This window comes from Ichthyophthirius multifiliis (assembly GCF_000220395.1).
Source record: "Ichthyophthirius multifiliis unplaced genomic scaffold scaff_1120509250386, whole genome shotgun sequence".
In the NCBI taxonomy this organism is placed as follows: Eukaryota; Ciliophora; class Oligohymenophorea; order Hymenostomatida; genus Ichthyophthirius; species Ichthyophthirius multifiliis.
In genome coordinates, this window is record NW_004086788.1 from 54,780 (window position 1) to 71,830 (window position 17,051).

General features: G+C 18.1%; 5 protein-coding genes across 5 annotated transcripts, besides 13 other annotated features; 4 read left to right on the forward strand and 1 right to left on the reverse strand. All coding sequences in view use genetic code 6, as the record gives it.

The window, feature by feature from the left end:
* Positions 1 to 324: 324 nt before the first annotated feature.
* Positions 325 to 376: a microsatellite.
* Positions 329 to 370: a microsatellite.
* A 1,102-nt stretch (positions 377 to 1,478) lies between the features above and the next one.
* Positions 1,479 to 2,712, forward strand: IMG5_070620 (hypothetical protein). Its single transcript, XM_004036718.1, has 2 exons — positions 1,479 to 1,965; positions 2,019 to 2,712. The coding sequence occupies exons 1-2, from the start codon at positions 1,509 to 1,511 to the stop codon at positions 2,480 to 2,482; spliced, it is 921 nt and encodes a 306-aa protein (XP_004036766.1). The 5' UTR covers positions 1,479 to 1,508; the 3' UTR covers positions 2,483 to 2,712.
* A 6-nt stretch (positions 2,713 to 2,718) lies between these two features.
* On the forward strand, positions 2,719 to 4,436 carry IMG5_070630 (oxysterol binding, putative; the record flags this gene model as incomplete). The annotated part of the gene is made up of 2 exons (XM_004036719.1): positions 2,719 to 3,786; positions 3,834 to 4,436. The coding sequence occupies 2 exons, from the start codon at positions 2,719 to 2,721 to the stop codon at positions 4,434 to 4,436; spliced, it is 1,671 nt and encodes a 556-aa protein (XP_004036767.1).
* A 189-nt stretch (positions 4,437 to 4,625) lies between these two features.
* Positions 4,626 to 4,654: a microsatellite.
* A 1,562-nt stretch (positions 4,655 to 6,216) lies between these two features.
* Positions 6,217 to 6,303: a microsatellite.
* A 1,073-nt stretch (positions 6,304 to 7,376) lies between these two features.
* Positions 7,377 to 7,438: a microsatellite.
* Positions 7,390 to 7,438: a microsatellite.
* Positions 7,439 to 7,968: 530 nt separating this feature from the next.
* Positions 7,969 to 8,490, forward strand: IMG5_070640 (hypothetical protein; the record flags this gene model as incomplete). The annotated part of the gene is made up of 1 exon (XM_004036720.1): positions 7,969 to 8,490. The coding sequence occupies one exon, from the start codon at positions 7,969 to 7,971 to the stop codon at positions 8,488 to 8,490; it is 522 nt and encodes a 173-aa protein (XP_004036768.1).
* Positions 8,491 to 8,948: 458 nt separating this feature from the next.
* Positions 8,949 to 9,008: a microsatellite.
* A 1,191-nt stretch (positions 9,009 to 10,199) lies between these two features.
* Positions 10,200 to 11,893, forward strand: IMG5_070650 (prolyl 4- beta polypeptide, putative; the record flags this gene model as incomplete). Its single annotated transcript, XM_004036721.1, has 2 exons — positions 10,200 to 11,776; positions 11,821 to 11,893. The coding sequence occupies 2 exons, from the start codon at positions 10,200 to 10,202 to the stop codon at positions 11,891 to 11,893; spliced, it is 1,650 nt and encodes a 549-aa protein (XP_004036769.1).
* Positions 11,844 to 11,880: a microsatellite.
* A 151-nt stretch (positions 11,894 to 12,044) lies between the features above and the next one.
* Positions 12,045 to 12,106: a microsatellite.
* Positions 12,089 to 12,202: a microsatellite.
* Positions 12,091 to 12,200: a microsatellite.
* Positions 12,093 to 12,184: a microsatellite.
* Positions 12,110 to 12,207: a microsatellite.
* A 157-nt stretch (positions 12,208 to 12,364) lies between these two features.
* Positions 12,365 to 13,381, reverse strand: IMG5_070660 (hypothetical protein; the record flags this gene model as incomplete). Its single annotated transcript, XM_004036722.1, has 1 exon — positions 12,365 to 13,381. One exon carries the CDS (start codon positions 13,379 to 13,381, stop codon positions 12,365 to 12,367), a length of 1,017 nt encoding a protein of 338 aa, XP_004036770.1.
* Positions 13,382 to 17,051: the final 3,670 nt, after the last annotated feature.

The following is a 17,051-nucleotide window of genomic DNA, read 5'->3' on the forward strand; positions in this document are numbered from 1 at the left end:
TTATTTTTATTTATTTTTTTATTAATTAATATAATTTTTTTTTTTTTTTGATAAATATATCATTAATAAATATAATATTACTTTTTTCTAATTTTTTAATATTAATTATATTATTAATTTATATTTTATATTTTTTTTTAATTTATTTATATACAATTATTATCTTTTAATGATATATTTCTAATTAATAAATATATTTTTTCTATTATTTATTAATTAAATTTATGATAATCTTTTTATTTTTAAATTAATAATTCATAAATATATATATTTTTTTTATATTTATTTTATTTTTGTTTTTTATAAAAATATAAATTGTATACGTATATTATATTTATTTTTTTATATATATTTTTTTTTAAATTTTTTTTTTTTTTGTGTCTTGTGTTTTTTTTATTTATTTTTATATATTTTCTTTAAATACATGTAGCTTTATTTTATTATTTAAATATATTATCATATATATAAATATAGTATTATCATTCTTATTTATGTCTAATATTTATAATTATTTTTTATTTATAATTATTTGTAAAATTCTTTCTTTATTTTTAATTTTTTTTATTTCTTTTTTTTACATGGCTATATTTTAATCTTACTATAGGTATTTTATATCAAATAGTGTCTTTAGTCAAATTATTATTAACTTTTAATTTTTCATTTTTAATAGTTATATATACAATTTATTTTTAATCTGTAATATTTTATTTTTAGTGGATTTAATTTGTATATCAAATTTTTTTTATTTCATTTTTAATAATTTTAAAAAAAATTAATACCTCTTTTTTATAAATTAGTTTCTTAAGTTTTAAGCAAAAAAAAATTAACATATTAATTTATTCTAAATATCAAAATAATGAAAAATAATTATTTAATTAGAAATTATATAAAAAGTAAGAAGTATTAATAAAATATAGAACAGTATTTAGAAAAAAAAAAAGAATTTTATATATAAATACAATTTAAAATATTTTTATGTGGGGAAAATTAAAAATAATATGATATCATGCCTTAATATAGGAAGAATAAATAAATTTAATAAGGACAATATATAATTTATTTTTGTAAAATATTGTTTAATCGCACTTTCTTTAATATATAATTAACTGAAATGCGATATTTAAAATTATATAAGAATATAATATTTTAATATCAAATTTTGTAAAATAAAATTTAAATTAATTATCAATAAGTTTTATTTTTTAATTTTTAACAAAAAAAGGGTTTTATATTTTATATTAATAAACAAAAAATCCTGATCTTGTTTAATAATTATATAATCTATGAAAATAATAGTTATTTTTTTTAATTAAAATGGTGTTTTTTTATTCTTATAATATTATAAATTAATTTTAATTTTTATGATAAGTTATATTATATTTATTGCCCAATCAATATATTTTTTACTTTTTATATAGTATATATGTTAAATTTCATTTATAAATATAAAATTAAATTAATATTTACTTATTATTATTACATACATTTATATTTGTATATAAAATAAAATGTTAAATCAAACTAATCAAAAGAATAATTTTACAGATAAGAGTCATTAAATATAATAAAGTGAATAATCATTAGATGACGGATAAGATAATGAAGGCGAGGAATAAGAAATGGAAGAAGAAATAAACTTATTGGTAGAAAATATATAAGTATCAACAAACAATATTTTAGGAATAGTGAATTATACAAAATGGCGAAAAAACTATAATTATTATTTTGGTTTAGATATAATTAAAGGAAGATTATTAAATTACAAGAAAATAGATTAAAAGAAACCTTCTACATATTATGTATTGATAAAGGGGAAATTCGATAATAAAGAAAAGGGTGATACTGAAGATTTAATTAGAATTCAAAATAAAAAAGGAAGAAAATTTAGATTATAATTATATTAAGATAAGGATCCTGAAAAAATAAAAGAATTATTAAGTAAATGCTTTGAATTGATTGTAAAAAGTAAATTTAATAAAAATAAAATGAAATTTAAAATTTTTATATTAAAATATTAGATTAAAATAAAGGATTTTATGCTAATTTAGGAAGAAGTACATTTAATATAGTAAATCATCCATTTAATATTACAAGTGGAATTATTGTAAATTAAAAGTGCAAAAAACACTAGAAAAAGCCTTAATAATAATATTTAATATCTTTAAGTGGTTTATTTTTTAATTAAAGTGAACTTTTGAAGGTAATTTTAGGGGCAATAAGTGGGTTTATAGTTAATCCTTTTTAAAAAGATAGATTAAACGAGTCTATGACTTCTTTTTAAAATAAAAACTTCCTTATTGGATTAATATTTAAACCAATATTTGGTACTATTGATTTAATAGGAAAAAGCACTTAGTCATAAAATGAATAGGTAATCCATGGAAATATATTCATGGTATATAAATTAAAAAAGAAAAGTAAAAAAAAGATGAATAAGAAATAATTAAAACAGAATTAGCATTAAAAATAGATGACTAAGTGATGGAAAAAGTAATTGAAACTGAAGAAGAAATACTTTTTATTAATAAAAGTAATGTACTAGGACTCACTAAGAAAGATATTGTCTAATTATAGACTATGTCTTAGAGTTTAAATCTAGAAAGTATAGATAATACATAAAAACAAGAGTTTTTTTCGAAAAGTTAGAAAGAAGAAATGAATAAATTACTTGATTATTATATAAAAAATAGGGAAAAAAACGAATAGTATTAGGAAGAAATGTGCGAATATATAATTTTTTAACCTATAATTAACTAAAAAAAATAAAATTCAATAAATTAGTCACCTTTTTTATAAGAATAAAAGTAATATTAAAGTGAAATAATTAAATAAATATAGGATGTTGCAGTAGAAAATTCGAATGAAAAAAAAACTCCTTATATCAGTGATTATCATAAAAATGATAAAAATACTTTTAATAATGCTTTATAAATTTCTAAATAAGAATAAAATCTTGCTGTTCCAGTTATTAGGACGTCTTTTTTTTCTTCGAATGAATAACTTATTGATGAAGATGATAGCTTGTAATTCCATTCTTTTAATGCAAATACAGAATTTAATAATCCAGAAATCAATTCGTTTATTAAATTATAGACACCTGCTTAATAGGGAAGGACCTCCTAGTTTTAAAATTATAAATTGGGAGTTAATTTAGAAGAAGAAGGGGGTAAAAAAGAATAGGAATAAGAAAATAAAGGATAAAATAATCAAGATGAAGAAAAATAATAGGAATAAGAACAAGAAGAAGAAGAAGATGAAGATGAAAATTAAATTTCAAAAGCAAAAGACTCGAATATTTATTTTAAAGGAAATAAAAATGATTTGGAGAAACTTTAAAATAACTATATTTAATAATTACATAAAAATAAAGATGAATAAAGAGTTTAGGACGCTCATTCTGGAGGAGGGAAATTTTGTGGGGATAAGGGAATTATTTAGACTACTAGGAGTGTAGGGAAATTTATTATTGGAGAAATTGGAAGAAAAATTATTTCAGGAGATTTCAATTTAACGTAAGTTAGTTTCCCTATTAAAGCTATGATACCTAAAAGTGCTTTGTAAACTATTCTATATGGGACTTGTCTTTTTCCTATTTATATTAATAAAGCGGCATAAATTAAGGATTTAGTAGAAAGGTTTAAACTTGTTATTACAGCTAGCTTTGGAAGTTTTTCAATCTCAAATACTTTTTTGAAACCTTTAAATCCGATTTTGGGGGAAACTTTTTAAGGGAATTATATTGATGGGACTTCGATTTTCGCTGAGTAAATTTCTCATCATCCACCTGTATTAAAAATTATATTTAATAATAATATATTTTTATTTTATTTAAGATTTCTTATTTTTATGCATGTGGACCTTAGAAATCATATAAATTTTATGGTTATTATCTTTATGAGGCTAAGGCTGGGTGGAATTCTTTGACTTTGAAAAATAAAGGTAAAAGATTTTTGTCTTTTAAAGATGGATAAAAAATTAATTATAATTTTGGATATGAATATTATAGTGGGACTTTTATGGGAACTATGAAAACCGAAACTTTGGGTTCAGTTACTTTCACTGATTTCGAAAACAAAATCGAGGCGATTATTAATACAGGAAAAGTAAAAAAAAAACCCTCAGATTATATTTCGGGAGAAATTAAAGTTAATGGAAAAGTTGTTTCAACTTGCTATGGAAGTTATTTAGGGTTTATTGAATTTGATGGGGTCAGATATTGGGATTTTAGAGAAATTTTACCTTTGTAAATGAATGTGATTAATTGTTAATTATTAAGTGATCATTAAAAGAGATAAGATATGTTTCATCTTTCGAAAGGGAACATTAAGAAAGCTTAGTTGGAAAAAGAAATTGGTGAGTAATTATAAAGAAACGATGCTAAATTAAGAAAAAAACATCATGAATAAATCGTAAAATAATCTAAAGGGAAAAAATGAAAGACAATTTCTTCGTTTAGTGACTTTTATATATTTATTTATTATATAAAAGCTTATATTATATATATTTTCTTTTTATTTTACATATAAAAAATTATATATTATTTATTTATTTGTTTATATTTGTAAAAATTCTAGCTATTTGTATAACTTTTATTCAAAATTTTTAAGACAATTAATGTTAATAGTTATATATATATATATATATATATATATATTTTATTTATAATTAATTTATTTTAATGTGTACACATGATTTTAATTTTATTTTTTTAAAAAGAAAAATATATTTATTTTCAACCTTAATTTTATTATTTGGTTTCCATTTAATCTTAATGTTATATTAATTAATTAGTTAAGGCGGAATTATGCATAATAAGTTCTATTTTAATTAGTATTATATAAAAAAGTTATTTTTTATTTCATTATTTATAATTATGAATTATAAAAAAGAAAAAAAATATGAAATAAAAATTAAATTCTTTTACCAAAAAATTGAATACTTTTTTGTTTTCCCATTCTAATAATTATAATAAAATAAATTAAAAATATATTATTTCCCAAAAAATATAAAGAATACCTAAAATATAATTATGAATAATATTAACAAAATTAATTAAAATAATCAATATAATACATTCTAAAATAGCCTGAAACATAAATAAATTTTATATGTAAATGTTCTTACAATAGCAATTAATAGAATCATCTATATAATGCATTTTAATAAAAACAATAATATACAGAAGTATTCGAGTAAAAAAAATTAAACAAAGCATCCATGAAAATAACTTGATTTTCCTTGAAACTCTACTTCTTATAAAAGAGAAACCAATAACTGAAATAATAGCCCAAAGTAAATTCAAGGATACATAAAAAATAATTAGATTTGTATAATCTTGGCATTTATCAGAAAAATGAATAACATAATAAAAGTTTTTTAAGCTTTCATAAATAAGACTTAACTAATATTTAATAATTAAACTTTTAATATTATTTTTTTACAGTTATCAGGGCATTTGTAGATTATGTAAAACTCACTTTTTTTTCAACTTTTTTATCAAATGAAGGATCAGAATTCGGAATTAGGCTTAAATCTTATTTTCCTTTAATAATATATGGTTTATGGAAAGAAATCATATATATATATATTATTTTATCAAAAATTTAAATTTATTATTAAAAATATACTTTAAGTAGTTTTTTTATTTATTTATTTTATTTTTTTAAATTTATTTTGAAAAAAAACTCTTTATACAATTTTTTTTTTAAACTAATAAAATAAAATTATTCTATTAAATCCTTAATATACTTTCGAGCGATTTTTATTATAATTAGAAACTAAAGTGTATTTTATAATGTTCAAAAAGTAATGGAAGACATTAATTAATATGAATATTAAAAAAGTAAACTATATTTTTTATAAGATTAAGTAAAATCAGTTTTTCCCCCCCAGGTTCACCTCTCCTTTAAAAATTCGATACAAAATAATATAATCAAACTTCCCTTTTAAAAATTTTATTTCACTAATATTTTGTAATTTTTTTAAATAAAAATAAAAAATAAATAAATAATTAAAAAAAAAAAAATAAAAATCAATATGAAAAATCAAATTATATAAAAAAAATTTTATTAAAGTTCATAAAAAAATTTGGTAACTTTTTATTTTATTTTATTATTTAAAAAAGATATATCTATAAATTTAAGATATTTATTAACAAAAATATGAGAATTTATATTTTTGAAGATAAAATAATTTAATTAATAAATAATTATTAAAATATAGATATTTATAAATATAATATATATATATATATATATATATATATATATATATATATATTTATAATTAAATATATATTTATATTAATTAAACTACTTTTTATTAAATAATAAATATATATTATTTTAATTTCTTTAAATTAATTAATTGTAATTGTAATTATTTCATGTTTTTGACAAGACATTATTAAAAATATATACTTTCTAAAAAATATCTAATTGTTTTAATTTTAACATTATGAGATAAATCAAAAGAAAGAAATTATGTAAAAAAAAAATTTTGCTTTTAGTATAATAATTTTTTATTATATATATTTCAATATTAAATCAAATATTAGGAATTCCAAAATTAATACAAGTATTAGAAATTTTATATATTTGTTCAATTTTATGTTCCGGTTTTTGATTTTGCTATTAATAATAAATTTTTACGTGATGTATTTTGTTAAAATACAAATAATTAATAATTTTTTATATTTTTCAAGTTAATTTCTTTACGTTTATTGTTCTTATCATATAAAATCATTTGAATATGCTTATTATTATGCCCTCAAGAATATCCCTTAAATATATAAAATTGCATTTAATTGGAAGTTTATTAAATATTTAAGGGTTAAGGAAATAGTTTAAATAAAATAATTTATTTTAAAATGAATTTTAAATAAAAATTTAAATATATATATATATGAATATATATATTTATAATTTTTATTATTTTTTGTTTTTTTTACATATAATTTCGTAATTTTTCTCCTTTTGCTGAAAGTAATATTTAATAAATGCTTATATAAAAAATTATTTTAGCCAAAATTTAAATTAAATAATAAATAATGGTTTTTTGTGTTTGTTTAGGACGGCTTTTAAATACTGATTAAAAAAATAAAGAGTTTTTTATTTAAAATGGAATCGATTTTAAATTTTTTTTTATCTTTTTGATTATGAAAAAATGTTTGGTGACAAGTAAATAATTCCTAATTAATTTTTATTTTTGTTATTAAAAAAATAAGAGATTATTAATTATTTATTATTTAGTTAAAGATTTTAAAATTACATTATATTTATTTAAAATATAAAATTAAAATAAAAAAATAATATTTTATTTTAAGAAACAAAAAAAGAAAAGGAAAAATGGAAGAAAATGAAATTGCAAATGTAAATAAAAAAAATTCCCAAAAAAAAACAAAAAAAGTTATAAAAATAAAACAAAAAAAGTTAAAAAAGCAACTAAAATAAACTGAAAAAAAACTTTAAGATCTAGAAAAAAAGTCCCTTTTAAATGAAAAAAAAGCACAAAAAGAATAGTCACGTTTTTAAATGGAAATCGATAAAATTAATCTTTAAAAAGATTAACTTTAAAAGGAATAATAAGAGCAATAATCTATCCAAAAAATGCAAAATCCTCCTTAATAAATTATATAGAATAGCCAAAAAGATTAAGAAATGGAATTATTGTATATAAAAGCTAAATAATATGAAGAATAAGTAGAATAAAATCTGTAATTATAAACTCTTTTGGGGGAAGCAGAATTAGAATTAAATCAGATATATTAATAAAAAGAAGAGAAAATATAAGTCTGTACATATTTAGAAGAATAAGTGATATAATTAATGAAAGAGAAGGATTTATTAGAAAGTAAATGTGCAGAAATAAAGAATGACTTTGAATATTAAATAGAAGAATTAAATGAAAAATTATGTTTTTTGGAAGAAAACAGTAAAAGAAGGGAAAAGGAAATTTTAGAATAAATGAATGAAAATTGGGAAGAAAAATATAAGGAAAATGAACATTAATAGAAATATTTTTAAAATCAAATTTTAGAAGATTTAAAAATTTGTGAATAAAAATTAAGAGAAAAGGAAAATTTAGTAATTTTTTTAGAAGATAAATGGAAAAAAAATGAAGAAGAAATAAAAGATTAATATTAGATTGAAATTAAAATTAAGGAAAATGAAATTTTCGAATAAAATAAACTTATAAGAAAATTAGAGGAGGAAATTAAAAATAAAGACGAAGAAAAATAAAGTGATTTGGAGAAAGTATTTGAAGAATTTAAGACTAATAATCAAGATAATATAAAAAAAATAAACTAGAAATTTAATTAGGAAAAAAATTAAAATATACTTTTGTTAAAATAATCTGAGAAAAAAAATAGCTAGTTAAATTTTTAAATAGATTAATTAAATCTAAAATTGGATTCTTTAAATTAATTAGTTACTTTTAAAGATAAGGAAATTTAAGATGCACTTGGAAAAATAAAAGAAATAGAAATGAAGAAATGCTAAGAAAACAAAAAACTTTAAGATTAGATTGACGAACTTAAAACTTTCGAAAGAATGTACAAAGAAAAAAATTAATAAGAGCATTAAATCGTTGAAAGTCTTGGTAATGATTTGAAATGTTTTATTAGAGACAAAAGGTCGTCTTCCATATTTTCTACTGATTAAAATGAAGATTTAAATGAATTAAAATAATAATTTTAAGAAAAGATTGAAATTAATGAAAGATTATAGGAGAAAATTTTATGTTTAAATGAAAAAATTGAATAATTAGAAAAAACAAATATTGAATTAGAAATGAATACTCAAAAAAATAATAGACTTTTGTAAAATTAAAATATTAATTTAGAAAAAATTCATGAATTTTAAAATTTGGAGAAGGAAAATGGATTTTTGAAAGAAAAAATATCTTTATTTGAAAAAGAAAATGAGAAAAAAATCAAATAAAATAAATTATAGGAAGAAAATGTAAAAATTTTATAGGAAAAAAATGAAAATTTAATATAAGAAAATAAATAAAAGAATAAAGAAATTTAAGAGAAAAATTAAAAAATCTTCAATTTATAATAGAAAATGTTAAATTTAAGAAATAAAAACGACTAACTAATACTTAAAAATGAAGCATTATTAAATTAAATTTAAGATTTTTCTTAATTGAAAAAAAATAATGATGAGGAAATTAAAGAAGATATTAATTTAAAATTACAGTTTAAAATTTTATAAGATAAATATTAGTCTTTAAATTCTTTAGTGTATGAGAAAGAAAAAGAGTTTTTGAAATAAATTAAAGAATTGGAAAATAATCTGGATTATGCGGAAAGCTAAACTATTGAAGCAAAACTTAAATGTGCTTAAATAGCTTTAGATAAAGAAGAACTATAATGCGAATATTTTAATTTATAAAAAGAATTAGAGAGATTAAATTAATGAATAATCTCTTTTTTTTCTTAATTTAATTAATTTTTTTGTTTTTTTTTTATGTTTTAAAAGTTACATATTTATAAAATCTAATATATATCCAAACTTTTTTTTTTTTCGGACTAAAATATTTTTAACAAAAGTTTTAAATTTATATTTGCTTTTTAATTATAATTTTAAAAGCTTATCTATTTTTTTTTTTTAACAAAAAAAAATTAATATAATTTGATAAACTACAAAAATATTATTTATATTAATAAATTTAGATATTATTATATTTTTAATATATTAATAATTAATTTTTTATATTTTTTTCAAAATACTTTCCTTTTTTAATATATTTATATTAAAATAAGAAATGTTATTTATAAAAAAATAAAAAAAAAATAAACAATTTTAAAATTATTTTTTTATTCATTTTATAATTACTAAATTATATTATATTTTCAAAAAAATGATTATTTTATTTAATATTTCCTATTTAGCCTTAAAGATTAAATTTTAAAATTGTATTTTTATGAAAATATAAAAAAGAAAAATAATAAAAATATCAAAAAAATATTAATAATATATTTTTATAAAAATACGTGTACAAATTAATTTTTTAATAAATTTATATAATTTCATCTATATAAATATATTATTTATATTAAAAAAAAATATAAATTAAATTTATTAATTAAAAAACAAAAAACACACATATACATTAGAAAATATATATATATATATAAAAAAAAATTATAATTACATAATTAATATCCTATTTTCTAAATTAAAATAAAAAAAATGACAAAACTATAAATTCTATTAAATATCTTTATAGTATCAATAGCTGTCTCAATTTTATATTTCCATAATCAACCCCAATCTTCCTAAAATAAAACTACTTAAGAATAAACTTAAACTACCTAAAAGGAAGAATCCAAACCTAACTAGAAGCAAGATGCCAAATATTCAGCTAAAGATGTAAAAAAGAACTCATAAACTTAATCTATGCCTCCTACAGTTGAAGATGGTGTATATGTATTGACTGATATGAATTATTAAGAATTTATATAAAAACATGAGTATGTATTAATTGAATTATATGCTCCTTGGTGTGGACATTGTAAATAATTAGCCCCTGAATATGCAAAGGCAGCTCAAGCATTAGCAAATAAGAACTCAACAATAGTTTTAGCAAAAGTTGATGCTACTGAATAGAAGAAAATAGCACAATTATTCAAAGTATAAGGTTTCCCAACATTAAAATTAGTAAATAATGGAGATTTAAATAACTTAATTAATTTTTCTGCTAGAACAGAAGACAAAATATTAGCTTCTTTAGAAAAAAAGACTGAGAAACATTCACTAAAAGTAGAGAGTCAATAATAATTAGATGAATTGAAAGAAAAAAGCGAAGTTATGTTCGTTTATTTCGGAAATCCTGAATAAGAATAAACTTAATGGAGTGTATTTAAAAATGCAGCCTAAAATTACGACGATTTTATTTTTGCTTATATAGATAATGAAGAAATTAGAAAAAATGAAAATGCTTAAAACTTTAGAGTTGTTTTATACAAATAATTCGATAATAAAAGAGACGATTTTTTATCCTCAAGACCTTTTTTGAATTCTAATTTTAAGGATTTCCTTGAAAATTCTTCAACACCTCTTTTACTTAAGTATAATGATAGGGGTATTGATAAAGTCTTTGCTAAAAAAAACCCTGCTCTTATTCTTTTCACTAATGATTTGAACTCTGAAGTTGCTCTTATTTTTAGATAGGCTGCTGAAGAAAATAAAACTAAAAATAATAATGTACTTTTCTCAGTTTGTTAACCTGGGGAAGAAATACATGAAAAATTAAGTAATTATGTAGGAGTAGATCCTTTGAAAATACCCAATTTAATACTTGTTAATTAATAAAAAGATTTAGATAAATACTAGTTCAGTTAAGAGTTTACTAAAGAAAATATATTAGACTTTATTGTGTAGTTTAAATAAGGAAAACTTAAAAAATATATCAAGTCTTAACCTATCCCCGAAAAAAATAACGAAAATGTAGTCACTTTAGTAGGAAATACATTTGAAGATATGGTAATTAAAAGTGAAAAAGACGTTCTTGTTGAATTCTATGCACCTTGGTGTGGTCATTGTAAAAAATTAGAACCTATTTATGAGGAGTTAGCAAGAAAATTAAAGGATAATAGTAATTTAGTATTAGCTAAAATCGATGCTACTAATAATGAAATCGCTGGAATTCAAATTAATGGATATCCTTCTATTAAATTTTATGCTAAAGGTAAAAAAAAAACGCCAATTGATCATGAAGGAAACAGGGAAGAAAAAGATATTATTGAATTTATTAAAAAGCATACGACGTAAATATTTTATTTAATAGTTTATATATATAATTTATATTTAGTTATCCTTGGGTAGAACCTTAATAAGAAGAATAAAAAAAAGAATAATAATAAGAAAAGAAAGAAGATATTTGAAAAAAAAATATCATAAATTATGTTTTTCTTTGTAATTATTTTTTTTTTCATGTTTTTAAAAATATAAAACAAAAATATTATAGAAAAAAATGATTAATAATATAAATAATATATAAAAAGAAAAATCTATTTATATTTATATGGATATTGTTATATATATTTATATGTATATAAATATAAAATAGTATAAGTAATAATATATATATATTATATTTTATATTTATATAAATACATAAATATTTACATATAATTATATATATTAATATATATTTATAAATATTTATATATATTCTTATATTATATTATAAAATATTAGTCTTTTTCATATTTTTCTAATAGTTAAAAATAAAAAATATATTGTATTTTTTTATTTTGTAACCTTTAAAAATCTCTAACAAGAATTAATTTATAATAATACAATATTTTATATATATATATATTTTTTTTTTTTTAAAGATAAAAATAATATTATCATACCATATCTAGAGTATAAAATGGTAAAGACTTAGCCAATCTACTACCACTTACTTCTAAAAAACTAAGTCCATGTTTTCTAAGTCTATTATACATAATTTCTGCATTAATAGGTTCTTAATGATGGTTTATTTCATCTGCAAAAAAGCTTGCTAATTATTTTCTTTTTTATTCTGCTGCATCAAAATGATTTACAAAAGCCATTTTCCATTCATTATTTATTTTTTTTCTTGGTAAAATAAGAGGTGATAAATGTTTATCGATGCAAATTTCATTTGATTTTATTTCCAAAAAAGCTTATTCTTATGGTTATCCGATTAAAGAATCTAAAAAAAGTTTACTTTTTAATGGATTTTATTTATTCCAAAGTATTCCGAAAAATGCTTTTATGAACATTTGAATTATTTCAGGCCTTATACTATATAAATCAGAATTTTTTAGCAAGTTTTTAATATGTCTGTCCCCTTAGTTCTCTGCTTTTATTAATGCTTTTAATAATTCCGGTTTGTCATTTTCATTTGGGTTTCTTAAAGTTTCTATATTTAATGTTATTCCGGTTTCCCTTTCTAAATGGAAAATCGCATCATCGTCAGTAGCAAAATAAAATTTTTCCTATTTGATATATTATAAGTAGCTTTTTAAAAAAGTATCAACCGATTCTTAGTCTAGTTATCGTTTTGATAACATCCCCTCATATATAAATAATGCTAAAATGAACTCGCCAGCATCCCCTCCTAAAGTGGATAAGCAAGGGTCAGTATTTCTACCATCTAAAGACATAAAATGATACTCTTTTGGGTTCACGAATTTCAATGCGTGCAAATCTCCTATTATGTCACGAATTTCTTCCTATTATAAACCTCCTTCGACTTATTTATCGATTTATAATTTTAATTTATTCGGATTACATGATTCTGAATCTGGATCTAATATTTAAGAATTGTTTACTTCTGCGCAATCGCATACAGTTTCGTATTCAATTTAATTTATAGTTGTTTTACCTGTTAAATGCATTTTATCGCTCGTATTTTATTAATTTTAAACACTGAATTAACTTTGTATATTTAATATTGGAGTTATTAATATTATAAATAGAAGTATTAATATTTAAAACATTATTTTTACGATTTTTTTTTTTATTTATTTGTAATCGTTTTTAAAAAAGAAGTTTTTTGTTTTCTTAAAAAAAAAAAATTAATTTATAATTTTTAAAATAAAAATATTGCTATAAAATTTATAAATATTTATTATATTAATTATCTCATTATACTCTTTATTTATTTAATAAAAAAAATATTGAGATTTTAGAAACTTTTAAAATAAATAAAATTAAAAAAAGATATATAGATATAATTTTAATAATAAAACTTATAATTACAGTAATATTAGTATTTTAAAATTATTTAAAAACTTAAAAATTAAAAAAGTAAAATTTTTAAATATATAATTTAAAATAAAATAAAAATTATTAAATTAAGTTATATATCAATATTTTCTTTTTATTTTTATATTTTTACTCATATAAATTTCTATCATTTTTTTTTTTTAATTTTATAATATAATATTTTTATATAAAACATTCTTTTATTATTTAAATAATTACATTATTTTATTTCTTTTATAAAACTTTTGATTTTAAAAATATAATTTTTTTATATTTTTATGTTTATCTTTTTTTATTTATTATAATTAATAAACTTTAAAACCTAAAATTCAATATATATTTATTACAAAAATTCATATTTAGTTTTATTTTTAAACTTAACTTAAAATATAATATTTATTATTTATATAATCATAAAACTAAAAATAAAAATAATCAAGTTAAAACAACTAAATGCATTTCCCAAAATAGCTATACATATTCAGAGTCCAACTGGATTAAATGAATTTTACTTTCAAACTTACTTTTAGATATAATTTCACTATTATTTTTTAAATTTAGTATTATTTAATTTATAAGCAATCAATAAGTTTATATAAAATTATAGCCAAAAATATGTAAAAGATATTTAAACTTTAAAAAGTTTATATTTTTAACAGTCATTACATACATAAAATATAAAATTTTTTAAATGCCAATAGGCTATTTTTACAAGAACAGATGGGTAGCTTTAAGCGAAATATTTTGATATAGAGTTTGAGCCTTATAAATATTATTATATTTCTAATTTAAAATAAGAAACTAGTGTATTCGAGAGTTTTCATATATAAGAAATAGTATCCTGAATGTTTGAATATGTTTCTTAGAAAAGAATAGATGTTGAGGAGGTTAAAAATAGGTTTTTTACGATAATAATTATGTGTTTAATTCAAAGGAATATTTTAATAATTCTTTAAATGATAAACTGTATTATATATTCGCCGCTGTGGTAAATAACTAAGGTGGCAGATATTTATTTTTAAAGATGTGGAATTGATAACTGATTATATACCAAAACTAATAAATTGTTATTTTTTAATGCAATTTTAATAGTAACTCAATAGTATCATTATAAAAACAATTGACAAAAATTAGAATTAAATTTAATTATTTTAAAATCGATTAATGATTAAAGAATTAGTGTTCTTAGAAACTATTTAATTTAAATAAAATTACTTGATTTATGTTTTTTTTTAGAAATAGGAAAAATGAAAATATAAGCATTTATAACTCTAAATTTGAAATTAATAAACACATATAATTATTTAAAATATGATTATTTTACACACATAATAATCCATCTTTTTTTTTTATTCAAAAAATTAATAATTATATGTATATATGTATATATATATATATTTAAATAAAATAAATTATTTAAAAAAGTAATATCTATATTTCATAAAAAATATTAATATATAATATATATTCAAATAGCTTTAAATATTAACAACTTTTAAAAAATGGAATTATATAATATTAAATTCATATTATAAAAAAATAGCATAGGCCATTAAAAAAGACTGAGAAAATTAATAATATGATACTTTCCATAATTAATATTCCATTTAAAATATGATTTTATTTTAAATAAAATATTATTAGTTTTAGAATTGTTTTTACATATATATATATATATATTCCTTAGATAAATACAAAAAAAAAAAATTTAATTCATTTTTTATTTTATTAAATTAAACATTACTCTATATATTAATTAAATAATAAATTGAAATAAGTTTTTAAATAAATTGCATAAAACATACATATATATATAATATTTAAACAATAATGCAACTAATTAATTAATTTAAAAACAAATTTTAAAAAAATAATAATTAAAAACATTAATTTAAAATAAAAAATTATAATAAAATATTTATATCAAATACTGAACAAAAAGAGTACTAAAATATAAAAACTAGCATAAAAAAGTCCTGCTGAAGACACATTATTATTATTATTAGCTTAACTTAATTAAGATACATCTTTATTTTCCAAAATAATTAGATTTTCGATTTTAATGACTCTCTAATCTATATTAGAATCTTCAATTTTTTATAAATTTCTTTTTTAATTTAATCCGTTTCAAATTTAATTTCCATAAAAATTTATAAATAAGTCTAAATTGTAGAAACAATAGTAAGTTCAATTCCAAGAATAGTTCCTTTATTACTTTAAGATATAGTATGAGAATTTTAATTATATTCTAAAATTTTTTAATGATTTTAAAGAATAACGTGTCTTAAAGAAAGAAATTTAGTATAACTCGGGTCTAAGAAATTAACGAAAATATACATCATGTCTCCCAATTTATAGACTCCATTTTGTCTTTTCTAGGTACAGTTTTTATCACTACATAAAGTAGCTTATATTTCCATATCAGTAATTACAGCACAATTATCATATAAAGGGTTACATCCATCGTTTATATTAGAATCAGAGTTAATAGAGTATGTTATTATTTAGTTTTATGCATTTCTTAGTACATAAATTAAGAAATTATGTTCTCTTATGTCTACTTAAGATGAAGTCCCGAGTTTAATTTTTGCTTATATTTTATTATCACTAAGGAAATCATTTAATTGATCTAATGAGAGCTTAAAGAGTCCTATATTATTAGTTTACAGATATATTTGAACGTTTTCGAAGTTTTAAGTTTTTAAGTTAAAAACTTGTACTTTAGTAATAATATATTATGCACATTCATCTGGAATAGAAGACAATAGTAATGAGAAGTTTAAATTGACATTTATATTTAATAAATCGGAAGTATTTTAAGCATTAATAACTATTTGATTTATTTAATTTTAAATTTCTGAATTGCAAAATTTCTCGTTTATTTAATCTGGAAGACATTTTAATGAATTTTAATCTCTAGAAAAATTCTATTTACATTCACATCTACCACCACTGGTTAAAAATTCAGATTTAAAACATTCTAAACAGGTGTCTATTAAACATCTTTTACATAATATATTGTCTTCGAAAATACATTTTTTTATACTTATTTGAATATTACGAATACCCCAGATTGTAGAAGAGATTTAGGGTGAAGTTTTTTCAAGAGAAAACTCGAAAAAATCATCGTTATGAATAAAAGTTTGGGAAAAAGAGTATATTTTTTCAAGTTTTTCAGGAAGTCCGCATTTTTATTCGGTTTATCCTTAATCTAAAGGTATTTATATGAGATCTTATAGTCCGTTTAGGTTAAATTACATTATATAGTCTTAGTCTATTTTTTTTTTTATTTTATTTTAT